The sequence below is a fragment of the Vitis vinifera genome, chromosome 12 (genome assembly GCF_030704535.1).
Source record: "Vitis vinifera cultivar Pinot Noir 40024 chromosome 12, ASM3070453v1".
In the NCBI taxonomy this organism is placed as follows: Eukaryota; Viridiplantae; Streptophyta; class Magnoliopsida; order Vitales; family Vitaceae; genus Vitis; species Vitis vinifera.
This window is the reverse complement of record NC_081816.1, coordinates 6,802,372-6,817,712: the sequence shown is the minus strand read 5'-3', so window position 1 is coordinate 6,817,712 and position 15,341 is coordinate 6,802,372. Positions and strand designations below refer to the sequence as shown.

The following is a 15,341-nucleotide window of genomic DNA, read 5'->3' as shown; positions in this document are numbered from 1 at the left end:
TGGAAAGTCGTTATCTTACATAATTTTATCCGAGTAGGTGGGAGTCAAAACCGATTCTCAACTCTTATATGACTTTGTTTAATTACACGAGGGGTGTCTATTTATTTAGTGTATCCCAATTATTTCATAAAATACAATAAAAACGTTGTTTTTATAAATAAAAAAGTTTTTTGTATTTTTTTATAAAAAATCAAAATAAAAAAAAAACCTTTTAAAACATTTTTTTTCCATCAATTTGAAAATTTTTATGATCCAAAAACACTTTTTGGATATCCGAAAACAACCAATGCATATACGAGACCAAATTTTCAAACGGGATAGGTAGTAGTCAAAAGGAATTAGTAGGACATTATATAAAGAATTGAAGGGATGATTGATGTAACAGTGTCATGTGCCCAAAAAAAAGGTGACAAAAATATGATCCAATTCTAATTAACATAATGTTTTGGGCCCACCCAATTTGACAAACGAAATGAAAATGAAATTCTATGTGTGTGTGACCTATCAAGACAGATAATGGAATTGAGAGGAGATAGATACGCGACAGCAACTTCATTACTAGGTTTAGGTATAAATAAAGCCAGCTACACAGTTTTGCTAAGCCGTTATAGTTTAAATTCTATGTGTGTGTGACCTATCAAGACAGATAATGGATATTTTTGCTGTCTAAACTATTAATTATGGGGTCGTTGTGGGTATGGTGGTGACCCTTTGGGTGTGACACACCCAAACTATTAAATAATGTCATAGATGGAGATCCAATTCAAAATGGCACATGTTTCATTACTCCTATATACTTGAACCCCAATTGGATTTCCCCATGCCAAACACATCAATTGCTTGGAAAATTTAGGGAAAAAAAATTATGACGAGTTGTCTTCAGTCAAAAATCAATTTATTTTCAATCAGGGATGTTCAAATTTTATGATATTGAATATTATACTGTGAGAAAATTATTTTAAAAGTCATCATTTGATTATTTGTCATTGACTTAAGAGTCTGATATGACTTTAAATTTAAATATCATTATTAAATAAAAATGTGATCATCTTATGTGAAGATTAACTGACGTTGAAGATAGATCATTTATATATATATATATTTTTCCGATGACTCATCCTTAAATTTAAAGTGATATTATTTAATGAAGAATTTTATTATATCTTTTTATTTTTGGATATTTGTCCATAATACCAAATAAGAGTCGATACTTTTCATTTGATTTTTTTTATTCTTTTTTTTATATTTATTTATTTATTTTTGCAAGCATTTTTCACAACCCAAATAAAATTAAAGAAAAATGAGAGACACCTTGAGTGGTTGAAATTTAAGAAAAAATAATTAATGTGGGAATAAAACAAGAATACGTGGATGCATGGCCCAAAAAGGTTTGTGCAGAGGATGATTCATTAGGGCATTGGATCTGGCCAGGAAAAGTAAAAAAAAAAAAAATTGCACAGGCTTTCCCATGTGGATGAGAAACAGACTTTGGCATATATACTTGTGAACTGTGCTCCTGAGACGCCAAAGATAGGCAACATGCCACAATGAAAGGAGCTGTACGGTCATTGTTGGTTGTTGTTCTGCATTTATGCATCTAGTACATGTTGGGCATTGTCTGAATTAATAGCACCCCATCATCTACTTCCACACTAATCGCAATCACTACTATTTAGGGGTGACAATTTTGTGTTGGTACGTCACGTTGCAAAGGGGTAAAGAGAGCAGTCAATGGAGAACTACCAAATCCAATGACTTTGATATCGTGTAAAAACCTAAGTATTTTATTACATAACTCAACTTAAACCCAACAAGAATAATAATCATATTAAAAATATAAAATCTAAATACAACCTAATTATTAAATAAGTAATATATCATATAACACATTTAACTCATTAGATTATTAAGTTCTTTTATTTAATAATCAAGTTGAATTAAATTTTGTATATCTTTATATGATTAATATCTTAATCAAATATGTTTATAACTTAATTGACATATTTATTTAAAAGCAAACTTAAAATAAATCAAAAATAAATTAAAAAGTTTAAAATTTTAATTACATTAATAATGAGATTATCGGATGGGTTAATTTGAGTTTAATTCGTATTATACAGGTTGACCAAAAAATTACTTATCTATTAAATGAGTTATGCACTTTGACATAATTTTGATCCAAACTCACTTATACTTAATCCAAATCGATAAAAAGTGTATTGAGTTTGTATCACGTTGATGAATTATATTAAATTTTACCACATGTATTACTATTGTTAAAATGTTGAAGAATCAATTCTACTTCCAAATCTAATTATAGTACCAAATCATAATAAGAAACATCGTCAATCAATCAAGGTCATGTGTGCAACCCGAATTTCATTGTAATACCCAAAAAAAACTTTAGGGGCAAAATAGTAAATTAAAAATTAATTAATTAATTAACTAAACTCATTAAAGGTAAAATAGTCATTTTACAATTAAAAATCCTAGGTATAGATTAGATTTTCATTTTATATTCTTTGTTCAAAAAACTCTATTAACAAAAAATTAGAGAATTGGAGAACGTAGGCTAAAGGTTTGAATGTCTAAAGTTTGAAGTTCAAATTTTTTTCGGTTAAGATTCTAACATATATTAATATATTATATTCATTAGTTAGTTTTGAACACATTAGATATTCTTTAGAAAATTTTAATTTAGATTAGAGTTAATTTATTTAATTTATTTTAAGATCAAAATATTGAAATTATGAATATAGGTTGTTTCATTGATGAAAATAGGGAAGTTCGATTTTTTTTATATGAATAGATCTAAACAATGAAATTTTAAAAATTAAAATGAGTAAATAAATGTATGATTATATGTGACTTAAGGGATTGGAAAATAATAAGAAGAACAATTGCATGTTTCTAGATTTTGGATTTGAGGCACTATGTTGGGGCAACAAAATAATAAAAAAATCAATATGTAACAGTGAGAGACAAAGGGTGGAGTGGAATAAATTAAAATAATAATAATAAGTAGAGTTGGTGGAGTTGTTGGAATTGTTAAAAGCACATGGGGTATTTTATTAAATAAGAAGAGACATTGTAATTAATAAGTCAAATGAGAATAGTGATAATAATAATAATAATAATAATAATAATAATCTTAGTAAGAATTGTGTTATTTGGATATTTGTAAGTGATGTAAGAATAATAATAATAATAGTTGGGATTAATAAGAATAATGATATTAATAATAATAATAATAAGAACTATATGATTTGGATGCTTGTGAGTGGCGTATAATAAGACTGTTTGGGTGTTGCGGGGTATTGAAAAATATAGTAATAATAATAGTAATTGTTTTTAATAAAAGTTTTGATTTAGTTTAAGTATATAAAAGAAATAAATGGTTAGAATAAGATTTGGAAGAAATACAAGTTTATAAAAAAATTGGAAATTCATTAAATTAATTCATTATTGTTTAGGAAATTGAAAATAATATTTTCTCTAATAATGTTAACATAGGAAATTAATTAGAATCACTGAGAACTACATAAAATATTGTTAGGAATGTCAAATTTATATATCTAAATAAATAATCAATAATAAGTATGGTGCATGGTATTATGTTAGGTGAAGAGTAAATTCGTCAAACTAAATACTTCAAGTTTTTGAGTGTTTCTTCAAGGTGAGGGAAATTAATGCATATTTTATAAAAGAAAATAATTTTATTTTTATATTATATTTTAAAATGTGTAAACATATTATTTTTATCTTTACGCATTGATCAAATATATGTTTTGTATGAAAAATATATTTTAGCATTTTCTTTGTTTAAGAAAAATGAAAAATTGAGGAGATATGATGTTTTGTTTTGTCAGTTTGAATTCATGAAATAAAGTGTTTTGACTATGGATTATATGACTGTAGTCAACAAGTTATAATAGTTGATATTATACGACCCTAGTCAACGGGTTACAATAGTTGACCTTTTGACCTTAGTCAATAAGTTATAATTGTTGACATTTAGTTTTGTTCACCTTAAATGGAACAAATTTGAAACTAGTTACTAAATTGTGAAGTCCCACCTAATTGGGCACCATTTGTGATATGATAACCAGAGTAAAGATATTTTGAATGTATTCGATTTTGTTTTGATGAGAAATTGTTTTGAAATGGATAAGAGAAAGTTTTGTTGAAAAGTTTTGAATGTATTAGTATTTTGAACTTAAAAGTTTTTATGAAAATAAGTATATGTTATACCTTCTATTTGCAAACATGATTAAAAATGTTTGATCCATGAAACTGTATTAATGTTCCTTATTGGGCTTTGAGCTCATCCCCTTTGTTGATAATCTTTCAGGTAACCTCAGTTTGGGCGATGAGTGACTGTTAAAAGGAAATTTTTGCTTTATTAGGACATTTGTTTAAATTCTCTTTATATTGGACATTGTTTAGATGTTAAAACTCAAATCTCGTTTGAATTATTTTAAGTTTTGAGTTATTTGGACAATAACACATTGGTTGATGTATTAGTTTTTTTTTAAAAGTTGATACTTGAAGATTTTAGAATTTTGTCCTACTACTTCGAACATGAATTTGGTAATTGATAAATTTTTAGTTACAATATGAATGTTTGTGTTATTTCCAGTTTGAGTCTTTGGGTTTGAGGTGTGAAATGACCGTCATGTCTTTGGAGTGGGTTTTAGGGCATGACACTCATAGTTGTTGCTGAAGTTTCATTGGCTTATAATATAATGTGTCTAATTCTTTTTGTAGTTTGGTCATTTCTTTTTGTGCTTTGATCACATTCTTTGTACCTTATTTATATTTGTTTGTAGTCGGGGTTTCCATTTTTTCACCTATTCTTCAATTATCCAAATTTTATTATATATTTTCAACAGCTTAAACTTAAAGTGCAATATGTATAGATTCATACCTCAGTTTTTTCCATTGGTTCATCACAGTCCATGGATGGAGCTAATCAACCAACTCCATCTTTATGAGTTGACATGCTGAATTTTGGGTTTAGAAGTTATGGATTATGTAGCCCAAGTGAGTGAGCCAAGGTGGATGGGGCTTTGACTGTTTATTGGCATAGGCTAGTGAGGGAAATTATTTATGATATTCAACATCATTTCTACCTTAAACAGTTATTTTCTAGAGTTAGTATTTGGGCAAGCAATATTATTGCAAGGCCAGTTGACTTGTCCAAAGTTAGCAGGCCCATTGAGTTGGGCAATATTATGTAGCCTTCTAATAAGAAGACTATTAGTCTATGCAAATTGGTTTTTCTTAAACCAATGAACTACAAATAAAAAATTCATACTTTCCAAGAATTATACGAAAATAATATAAAAAAATAAAAATAAAACCCCTTTTGAATTATATATTATTTGTAAATTGTTTTGGATGAAAATGATAAAAATAGAGATTTTTTTAGGCTATATTTAATTTTCGGAAAACACTAGAGAATGAAAAACAATCCTAAGAATAATGTTCTTTTCATATTTGGTTTTACTATTGAAAATGTGAAAAAATTCAAATATAATTCGAATTATTAAAAAAATTATATAATTTTAAATTATTTAAAATTTATATATAAGAGTTAAATAAGTGAAAAAAATTAAAATAGTATATAAAAATAATTTATTAACATTAAATCCATTTTTTATTTTCCTTTACTTTTTCTCTTTATTTTATTTTCCTCTATTTTCTTTTTAACTTTCTAGGATCCAAACATAGTCTTAAAATTTCGAGTCAATTAAAAATTTAGAAATGTAATACAAACACACACCTCCAAGTATAAAAAATGAGGAATGGAGGGCATGATCAAAATTTGGATGACAAAAGGAAGTCATTGTGATTTATTTAAATTTTGGTAATTTTTAATTATGAAAATGAGTTATTTTGCAATTTTGAAAAGTATGTATCATACAAAAGATTTGGATGTGATTATTTTTTTTTAATTATTTTCATGAAATTATTCAAATATTATTGTAATAATGACAATTTAACATGAAAAATTATTTATAATAAATAAATAACAATTTTAAACAATATTGTTAAAAGAAAGATCCCTATGTGCATTTTGTCATGTTAAACAATATGCACAATGATCTTATCCAACTTTTTGAGAGACATCAAATTACTCAAGAGATGTGGATTACCCAGAGGATAAATTTGATGGGACCTCTACTACTAGATTGTGTGCATTGACCCTCAAGTTTGACACCTATAAGATGCACTTATATCAAAATATGAAACAATATTTTAGAATGATGTCAACTATTATCCAATTATTATCCACAAATTGAAAGTAACAAGGATCGACCTCATCGATGAGCGATAGGTCCAAACAAGCATTCGTTTCCAACTTGATTCATGAGAGCATATGAAAAACAATATGACACACAACAAGAACATTAAAATGTATGTATTGCATCATTTGGAACTTGAAGTTAAGCACTTGAAGGTTGCTAAAACTCATAACTACTTCACTTAAATAGTAGAAGGTAGTTTGCACGAAAGACTCAACCCTAAGTATAATAACTTCAAGAGATCTATTTAAAAGGAAAGAATGAGAAAATTGAATTTGATAGTATTAAAATCACAAAGAGTAAGCAAAGTAAGTATGATAGAAAGAAGGGCAAAGTTGACAAAACACGTTCAACTATGGTAAAGAATGACACCTCAATTGTGACTATATTGAGTCAAAGGGGATTACATGGATCAATCGATTGGTTTCATGTTGAGTGGACAGAAGCACAAAGTTTGCAAGCTTTGAAAGTCTTTCCATGGCTTGAAAAAATTATCTCATTGAGTCATTATCACCAATGAGTTTATAATAGTAAAAAAAAGGTCATTGCATGTATGTTAAATAGTCCGAGAATAGATTCCTTATCCTATCTTTCCATGTTAACAAAGTGGTTGTCTCCACTTTTAAGATGAAAGACAGGTAAAGCAAATTATAGGCTCAAATTAACATTATAAGGGACTATTCAAGGAGATTTCTTAGTTTGTCTTGAAAGACGTATGTTAAGAAGATTCTTGAATAGTTTTATATACAAAATTGTAAGCCTATTACATTCCTAACAAGAAAGGAAAGACCTTTAACTTTAAACACGCGTCTTAAGATTTTAGAAAAAAAGAAAAAGATGACTCATATTCCCTATGCTAGTATAACTTGATATACGCTATGACGTCTACATGACATGGTATTCATTATATAATTAGGTTAGTAGGTTCTTATTGGATCCGCTCTTCACTTGAATAGATGCAGAAAAATCTCTTTAGGAGCAAATTGAGACTTTTTGGGATAAACTATGTTGGTTCATGTAAGATTTGGTACAGTATTCTCAATTTTCTTTTATATATACTTGTCAATTGTACAATTCATTAGTCAATATGGACCAAGATGATGAGATAAAATTATACTATTACTATCTTGCCCACTATAGGTGAATGGGAGATGATAGACTTCATTATTTAATGAGAGTCATCCAAAGCAAGCAAAATCATCGGATTGGTGAAAGATAAGAGAGCTATCAAATGGAGTTCCTTGATGAGAGGGCTATCAGATGATAATCTCATCATGATCAAAGAGTTATCCATTGAAGAATTTTATTTGATTAAGTTTATAAATAGACTACTCCCATCCCCTTTGTAGAGCACGATAATCCCATTTTTTAAGTGTTGTCTCCTTCTCTTTCTCACATCTTGTGAGCAATTTTGGGTTATGGGTACATGTGATTGACTCTCTAATCTTTCACTATTACGATACGATCATTTGGAGCGTTGTAACGACGCATTATTATTCTCAGCCTTTTTCCTAGAAACGTAACTTTGTATAAGGTATGCGTTTGTTTTTATTCCATTTAAATTACTAGCTCCTCCAAGTTCACTTACACACAACCTGAGCTGCCGCGAAGCACCTTCCAAGTTGTCGGATTGATAGGGGAGATAAGACATCTGACTAGTACAATAGGTCACTAATGCCGCATCCGAAAATGTTACTTGGAAGAATTTTGTGAAGTATCCAACACTAAGCCCAGAAATGTGATGCCTCAGATCCTCTACCCTGGAAGAAAAAATCTCCCTTGCTTATGGGTTCAGTCTACAGATTCAATTGCAAGAGAACTCTTCTACTGCACGCGAGGAGCTTTCTCCATCTCTAGACGTTTCTTCCGAGGGGAACCAAGTCCGTGTCGGAGGCCAATTCTGCTTGTCCATGACTGTGCCCCTCACAGCGTCATTCCATGTTTGCCAAGTGAGCAATCTGATCATTACCCATAAGTTTTGTCCAATTCAATGACCTTTTCTCATGAACCGAATAACTTACTTTTTCATGTTAGTGACACGTTCCTATTCGTGGGGTTTTTTCACTAGTTTCTTCTCCCTTTCTCTGGGCCCTGCACCGGTGACATCTTCCCGAATTTATCCATCAGTCTGGGTCATGGCACCCCCAGAAGCCTCTACGCCGGCTGGCAAAATGGACCTCAAGGCCTCAAGTAATGAAGTTGGTGGGGGCAGTCTGCTGTGGGTTTTAATAAGTTGCCAGGCTGTTGTGGTGCAGCCCCCTAATCAGTTATATAAGTAGGGCTTTTAGGATTCTACCATTGTGGGGAGTGGGGACTATACCACAGAAAAGGAGAACATCATGCCATGAGCACATGAAGTGATTTTGATATCAGTCTTAAGGGTTTCATTCCTAGGTCTCATCATCATCATCATCTTCATCAATTCTCGGCTACAACACATGGGCCAATCACCAAACTGTGGGCTTATGACCCACCTTATTTTAGATGGCTTCAATAATCTTCCAACATTTTCTTTCATTTTCTCATGGTGCCATCATGCCAGAAATTTGCTTGTTTATGAAATTATTTTATAAGTATGAATTATTTTATAGAGTTAAAAAGAGATTACAAAAGGGGGCTGTAGTGACTGTGGGGATTGTAATCAATAACTCAAATTCTATATCAACTTTTTGATGTGAAAAATAGTATAAGTTAACAAATCTTGGGACAAGCTCTGGACTGGGTCTCAGGCTCTCAGCCACTCTCCCCTCCACCACCACTGTGAGTCTCAGCCTGTGACTCTCATCTTCCAAAGTCTCCAAAAACCCTTTTGATGACCGTTGAATTTAAAACTCCAGATGGGTTGCTGTGTTAGCTCCACCAAATCTCATCCCCATTTCTCTCAATCTCCCTCGCCCACCCATGAGGAAGAAACTGTTAAGGAAGTTCTTTCTGAGACACCAATTGCCAAGCCGCTTTCTCCCTTGATGATTTTCCAAGAAAAGGTGGAAATTGAGGCTATGGTCACCACTGCCCAAGAGGTCTGTCAAGTGTCCGAGGTTTCAGAGGTCTGTAGTGAGGGCTTCTCCACGAGGTCCTTTAAGGAGAAGAACGAAAATGAGGTCAATGGCCACGACGATGACGGCGAGATGACCCAGATGGTTGGGAGGTGTCCCCCCAAGGCTCGGAGGAGGCGGCCGTGCCCCGGCGATATGAGCGTGGGGAAGGACAGGGGCGGGTGGGGTCCTCCGAGGAGGTCCGAGCCCCTGCCGGAGGGTCTCAACCGGGTTCCGTCCAGGACGGTGAGGGCACCAGCGGCGTGTCGGCGAAATGGGGGGCTCCCAGGGGTGGGGGAATCTGGCAGGCGGTCGAGGACCCCGGCGCCAGTTTCGGAGGTTGGAGCAGCCCGTTCCGGTCGCGGAAAGAGCCCCCCGTCGATGACCACCGGCATGTACAGTAACCGACCACCGGCTGCCACTGCTGAGAAAGGCTGCGCATTCGAGAAGTCCAACGCCGGCGATTCGCCAAATGCAAACGAAACACTTGAAAACCCTCTTGTCTCCTTGGAGTGCTTCATCTTTCTGTAGTAGCATCTCCGGCAACATGCATACATTTCGCCGGAACCACATCTCTCCGGCCCGGCCGTCGCTTTGAAGCTTTTTGGAGTTCAGTTTGGATAGAAGTACACAAAAACGGTGTCGTTTTGCGGTTGTGTAACAATTGTGATGCACTAAAAAAATATCCTAATGTAAATATTTATTTACTTCATAAAAAAAATCCAAAACTAAATATTTTCTTTTTAAAGCTTGGGATTGTAATATCATGGGGATTTGTGATTGAATCTTTTTCTTTTTTTCACCTTGGGCTCAGTGTTAAGGAGTGAATCCCACACTGTTTGGCAGGCAAGAAAGTTCCATCATGTGGCTTGGTGCATTGGATTCCAAATAATTTAGAAAACAGCATGAATCACAATCCACGGATGATGTCTTTGATTGATGTTCTTCTAAAAGTCCTATAGTTTTATGTGCCATAAAGTTTGTGCCACAAGTGCTTCATAATTTATCCACACCACACTTTTGATTCATAATTTAAGAATCCAGAGAAAGTGGTAGAAAGAAATAGAATAGGATGTTTGCAGTGAAGGAATGGTCCAAATCTGCAATCATTTTCTTGATGGGCCTACATCTTTAAGCCCAAAGGATCAATTTGGGCCTGCATTTTTGTCTGGGTTTTGTAAGTTGTAATAGTAACGCATAACTGGGCTAGTAATTTATGCTTGTTAATTGACAATTGACTGAAAATGACTGACTCCGAATGTTAGAATTGTGGCAGGGGAAGAAGGCGAGAAGATAGGGCTAAGTGGTGGGCACGGTGTGAAAAGGACTGCCTAGGGTAAAGTTTGGCCCAAGGTTGACCCATCTAGGGTCGAGCCCATGCCCATAATGCCTCCATGTTCGGTTGTTTGGATGCCCCATTGTCTCTTTGCTTCATATCTATTTCTTTTCTTAAACCTTTTTCAATGCCTACAAAATTACAAATGGGTGGCGAGCTCGACTATCTGACATGTCCTTATTACATATGGAAAAAACCATGTATGGATTTCTTTCATTCAATCACCTCTTCTCATTCCGCTAGATGATAACAATCATTATAAAAATGGTGGTTCAAATCCTTTTTCAAGTTCCAATTTTGACAAATAAAAGAAAAAACCGGTAGTTGATGGGATTTCTAACATTGTATTAATAGAAAAATATGAAAAAATAATCAAAGATTTATCCGTGTTTAGTTCGACTTTTGAGTTATTTTTAAGTTCAATAAAAGCTTCAATGTTTGTTTGGTTAGCTCTATTCATAAAACTTAATATGAAAATTAGGAAATTAATAAAATTCATTATTATCCATTGAAAAAGGATAGAGATGTGAGGAAGAACGAAAAATACTTAGTAGAGCGACAGGGCTCGTAATAGGAAATGGGTACAAGGAGTGGAAAAACATGAGATGCTTCGGAAACCAATAATTATATTTGGTTCTCTCATCGGTAATGTTTTATATTGTATAGTGGAAAGATTCTCTCACATCTATGGATGTAAAGATGTTTGACCAAACTACGTTAAGACCTCATATACTGTATAATTGTTTTACCTTTGTGTTATTTATATAACATTGTTGATATAAGATGTTCTACTGACACAATACTTCTGAGTTTTTTTATGTTCAATAAAAGTTTTTATGCTTGTTTGATTAGTTTTGTTCAAAAAACTGTATGAAAATTAGGAAATTAATAAGATTCATTATTATCCGTTAAAAAAATTATGACTCTGACCTCAACGTCGAATTAATAAAACCAGCGAAGTTACCCAAACAAGGATAGTACATAAATGACAATGACAAAATGTGAAAAGAGAGTAACTTCTAATATGGTTTTGGAGGCGTAAAACCATTTTGCCATGATCATCAATTCCAAATATACATGTCTTTTTCTACTTGAATTTCCTTTGAAGATAACATACCAACTCTGATAACAACCTTGCCCTCAAAAAGAAAAGCCTTGGCTCCATCTCCATTTTGGCTGATTTACAGTCTGCCGCAGAGAATCCAGGTTCCTGAGTTATGGGGGCTTGCTTGAATTTATGAAAAAGACCAAAAAAAAAAAAAAAGACAAATACAAAAGAAGGAAAAAAAAATGCATTTTTGCCTAGTCAAGTTAGGTTGTCGCCTGAAATTGAGCTGAAGAAGGAGATAGGTTGGCATGGGCTATGTTGATGGAGAGGCCGAGCAATGCGCTCCGGAGGACATGGTGCCGGAGCTGGGTGTGCAATGTAAGTAGGGATTTGTTCTCCGGGCATCAACACCGATACCCCTCTAGCGTAAACCGTCATCTACAAAATAAATGAAGAGAAATAATCAAAGAGATGCACCAAATGACAGAATGAAAATGATCGAAAGAGTACTACTACCTGGTCCAGGATTGATACATGGAATTTTACACAAAAGTTATCAAGGTTACATCAGACACTACAAAATAAGTTGGATCTAACCTACATTTTCCTTTGATATAAACACATGAGGCAGCATCCATTTGTATTTTGTTGGGAGGCCCACTCTTTTAACCATCAGCCACATGGGGTGCTTGAGTTGGTGTTGCTACTCTACTCAGATGTAATGATTGAATTCACAAATAAAATTTGGCACACGGTCTGATTGGCCTGGTTATCAAACTAAGACAAAGACACATGTTTTTGAATTTAAAGGGGACCCATGAGATTAGACGTAACAAATGAGAATGCAGGGATGCTACTACCTCTCCATCTTGTGTTATTTATCTAGGTGACCTAACCCTGAATCCCTGGATCCCTCCCCAACATAAGGGTCATGATTCAAATTCATGGCCTTGACTCATAAATCCATTATTGGATTGTGTTTCGATTATCTTATCCAAAAATTAATTGAGGTACGGTGGATCGGGATTTGAACCCATGACTTTGACTCCAATACTAATTCTTATATCGAATTTGTGAGTATCTCGCCTAATGAGGGTAGGTCGAGTATAAGGTGGATTATGATTTGAACTCATAACCTTGATTTTGATACTAATTTTTAGATCATACTTCGACTACCTCACCTGAAAAACTAATCGGAGTCTAATAAAGGTAGGTTGAGTATAGGATGGATCGTAATTTGAACTCATAACCTTGACTTCGGTACTAAGGCTTGGATGATGTTACCATTATTTAGGTAATGCACCCTAAGACTTAAGACCAAGATTGTGATACTAGCACCCCAACACCCTGATTTTGGGTACATGAAAGATATGAGAAAAGGGGAAAAAGATCCAGCAAGGCAACACTATAATTTGTGAAGAATGGCAAGAAATTATTAAAAGCTATATGTACCTTATGTTGATAAAAGTGGTGTTTTTAAGGATCATGGAGATTATTGTTCCAAGATCTGAATCAAATAAGGTTGCGTATGTGCGCCGATAAGATATAATATTCGAATATAATGGTGCTGTATTCCATAATGCAACCCACTATAGAAACTACAAAAACCATCCCTGTCATCCTCCATGGGGATTTTGGAGTAGAGTCTAATTAAATATGAGCTTTCTATACTTTTAAGCCGCTCCTTCAATCATCCAAACCATAAATGTTGCAGTGATCTATGGCAAATCTACCCATGCTAAGACTCACATTTACAAAAAAGAAACAAAAAACACCCCATTAGTACTATTCAATGAAAGTAGTGGGACCAAATATAATTGGGATTGGGACAAAATTTGGCCATGAAGAAATATAGGATATTTCAGTATCAACCTTTAAAGGGGGTATTGCAATTTGGGCAGGCTAAAAGGGGGGATTGTTAATTGGATGGTAATAAAATAGGACAAATGGGGGTCTAACCACATTTTCTAAGGCGGTGGTAACTTTTTGAAAGGGTTCACATGGAACTCTCATGAGAAAGTAAAAGAAAAGGCAAATGGGCAGCAAATCAAGGAGCAAAAAGTAGGGAAAATTTTCTAACTTTGGCTTAATTTGCATCCCCAAACCCAAAATTATCACAAGAAACATGGGATTACATGATAGCCACTCAACTGGTCCAAATGCAGAAATTGGCCATAATCATGCAAAAGTAAAGAAAAGAAGAGTCACAGTCAAGTTGTCTAGGCCACTCATTGCATTTGCAGGCAAAAGTAAAATAAAAAATTTTAAAAAAAAGGAAAAAAAGAAAAAGAAAAAAAAGGAAAGGAAATCAGAGTGAGAGAGAGAGTTACTTTCTAGTGTAAACAGCCATTAAAATCAATTCTTGTAAGGATTTGCTAAGTGTTCGTATACCCAGATGATATGTGAGAGAAAGAGAGCAGGAAAACCAATATCTGCATTTCATTTGCAATTTTCTCAGACACCCAGAAAAAGAAAGAGCATGGGGGGAGAGAGAGAGAGAGAGAGAGAGAGAGAGAGATGAGCATACTTTGGGAGAAGGGTAACGAAGCTTGCCATCGAACATCATCGGAGCCTCAGGATCCCCATGAGTCCTAGAACCAGAGGGCGATGATCTAGGCCGTAAAAACCTCTCAAAAATGGCCATAACAAGGAACATAGAAATGAGAATAGCAGTGGCAACAAACCCAAAAGAAACGGCATTTACAGAGTTGTCAAAGTGCTTCCAATGCTCCTCCCTCTCCACATTGACAGCCGCCACAGCCACCGTCGGCGACACCATTCCCCAGCTCTCTCCTCCCATTCCCCACTCCCACTTAATTTACCACCACCACCACTACCAAAGAAAGCACCAACAAGGCAAGAAACAGAGCCAAACCCACTTACCATAGTCTTCATGGGGTTGCAGTTCTGGGCCTTCTGCCATGGTTGAAGCTGTACATGGCTGCTTTTACGGAAGTGAGACAGAGGGAGACGAGAGAAAAAGAGAAGAACGAAGAGAGAGAGAGAGAGAGAGAGGGGTTTCAAGCAGAGAACACTTCTTCCAACATGACCAATCCCCTTCCACTTCCTTTGTACGCCCCTTTTTTTCTCCTTCATTAGTTGCATGCCACGTCACCAATATAATAATACTAATTGCTTTCTAAATTTTTTAATGAAATAAAATTTATTCATATAGCAAATTCAAATGAATTTCTGCAAAAATAAAGAATATTTGCACAATGAGTCATTTTCCAAATATTTATGTGAAATATATAATATGTAAATATTTATAATTATAATGATCATAGTAATTTAAAAGAGAATCATGTAACAAAAACATACTTTATATTTAGATTTTTAAGTAAAATTTTATTTTTAAAAATAAATAAAAATTATTTTAAAACTAACAAAGTTTTCAAACATGTCATAATATAAGTTTTAGTAAATTTCTAACAACTCATATAGATATTATCGTATTTGTAAAATATGTATGAATTTATATTATCTAATATAAGACATCACACTCACCTTTATATAGAGACAAACTTATGCGAAATAGATAAAACCAAATAAATCCTTGCATCGGGGATTGAGGATTGGAGTGAATAATATCTATTCGATTAGGATAATTACAA

The 15,341-nt window shown here is 33.6% G+C and overlaps 2 protein-coding genes across 2 annotated transcripts; one reads left to right on the top strand and one right to left on the bottom strand.

The window, feature by feature from the left end:
• Positions 1 to 8,605: 8,605 nt before the first annotated feature.
• Positions 8,606 to 10,130, top strand: LOC104880881 (uncharacterized). The gene has a single exon (XM_010658974.3). It carries the CDS (start codon positions 9,146 to 9,148, stop codon positions 9,872 to 9,874), a length of 729 nt encoding a protein of 242 aa, XP_010657276.1. The 5' UTR covers positions 8,606 to 9,145; the 3' UTR covers positions 9,875 to 10,130.
• Positions 10,131 to 11,679: 1,549 nt separating this feature from the next.
• On the bottom strand, positions 11,680 to 14,786 carry LOC100253450 (uncharacterized). The gene is made up of 2 exons (XM_002278135.4): positions 14,255 to 14,786; positions 11,680 to 12,165 (listed from the first exon to the last, which is right to left on the bottom strand). Exons 1-2 carry the CDS (start codon positions 14,525 to 14,527, stop codon positions 11,986 to 11,988), a joined length of 453 nt encoding a protein of 150 aa, XP_002278171.1. The 5' UTR covers positions 14,528 to 14,786; the 3' UTR covers positions 11,680 to 11,985.
• Positions 14,787 to 15,341: the final 555 nt, after the last annotated feature.

Coding starts and splice junctions, on each gene's coding strand:
- LOC100253450 (XM_002278135.4), bottom strand. CDS start 14,527: ATGGGAGGAGAGAGCTGGGGAATGGTGTCGCCGACGGTGGCTGTGGCG. Junction 12,166..14,254: donor TTCGTTACCCTTCTCCCAAA/GTATGCTCATCT, acceptor TTTATTTTGTAG/ATGACGGTTTACGCTAGAGG.
- LOC104880881 (XM_010658974.3), top strand. CDS start 9,146: ATGGGTTGCTGTGTTAGCTCCACCAAATCTCATCCCCATTTCTCTCAA.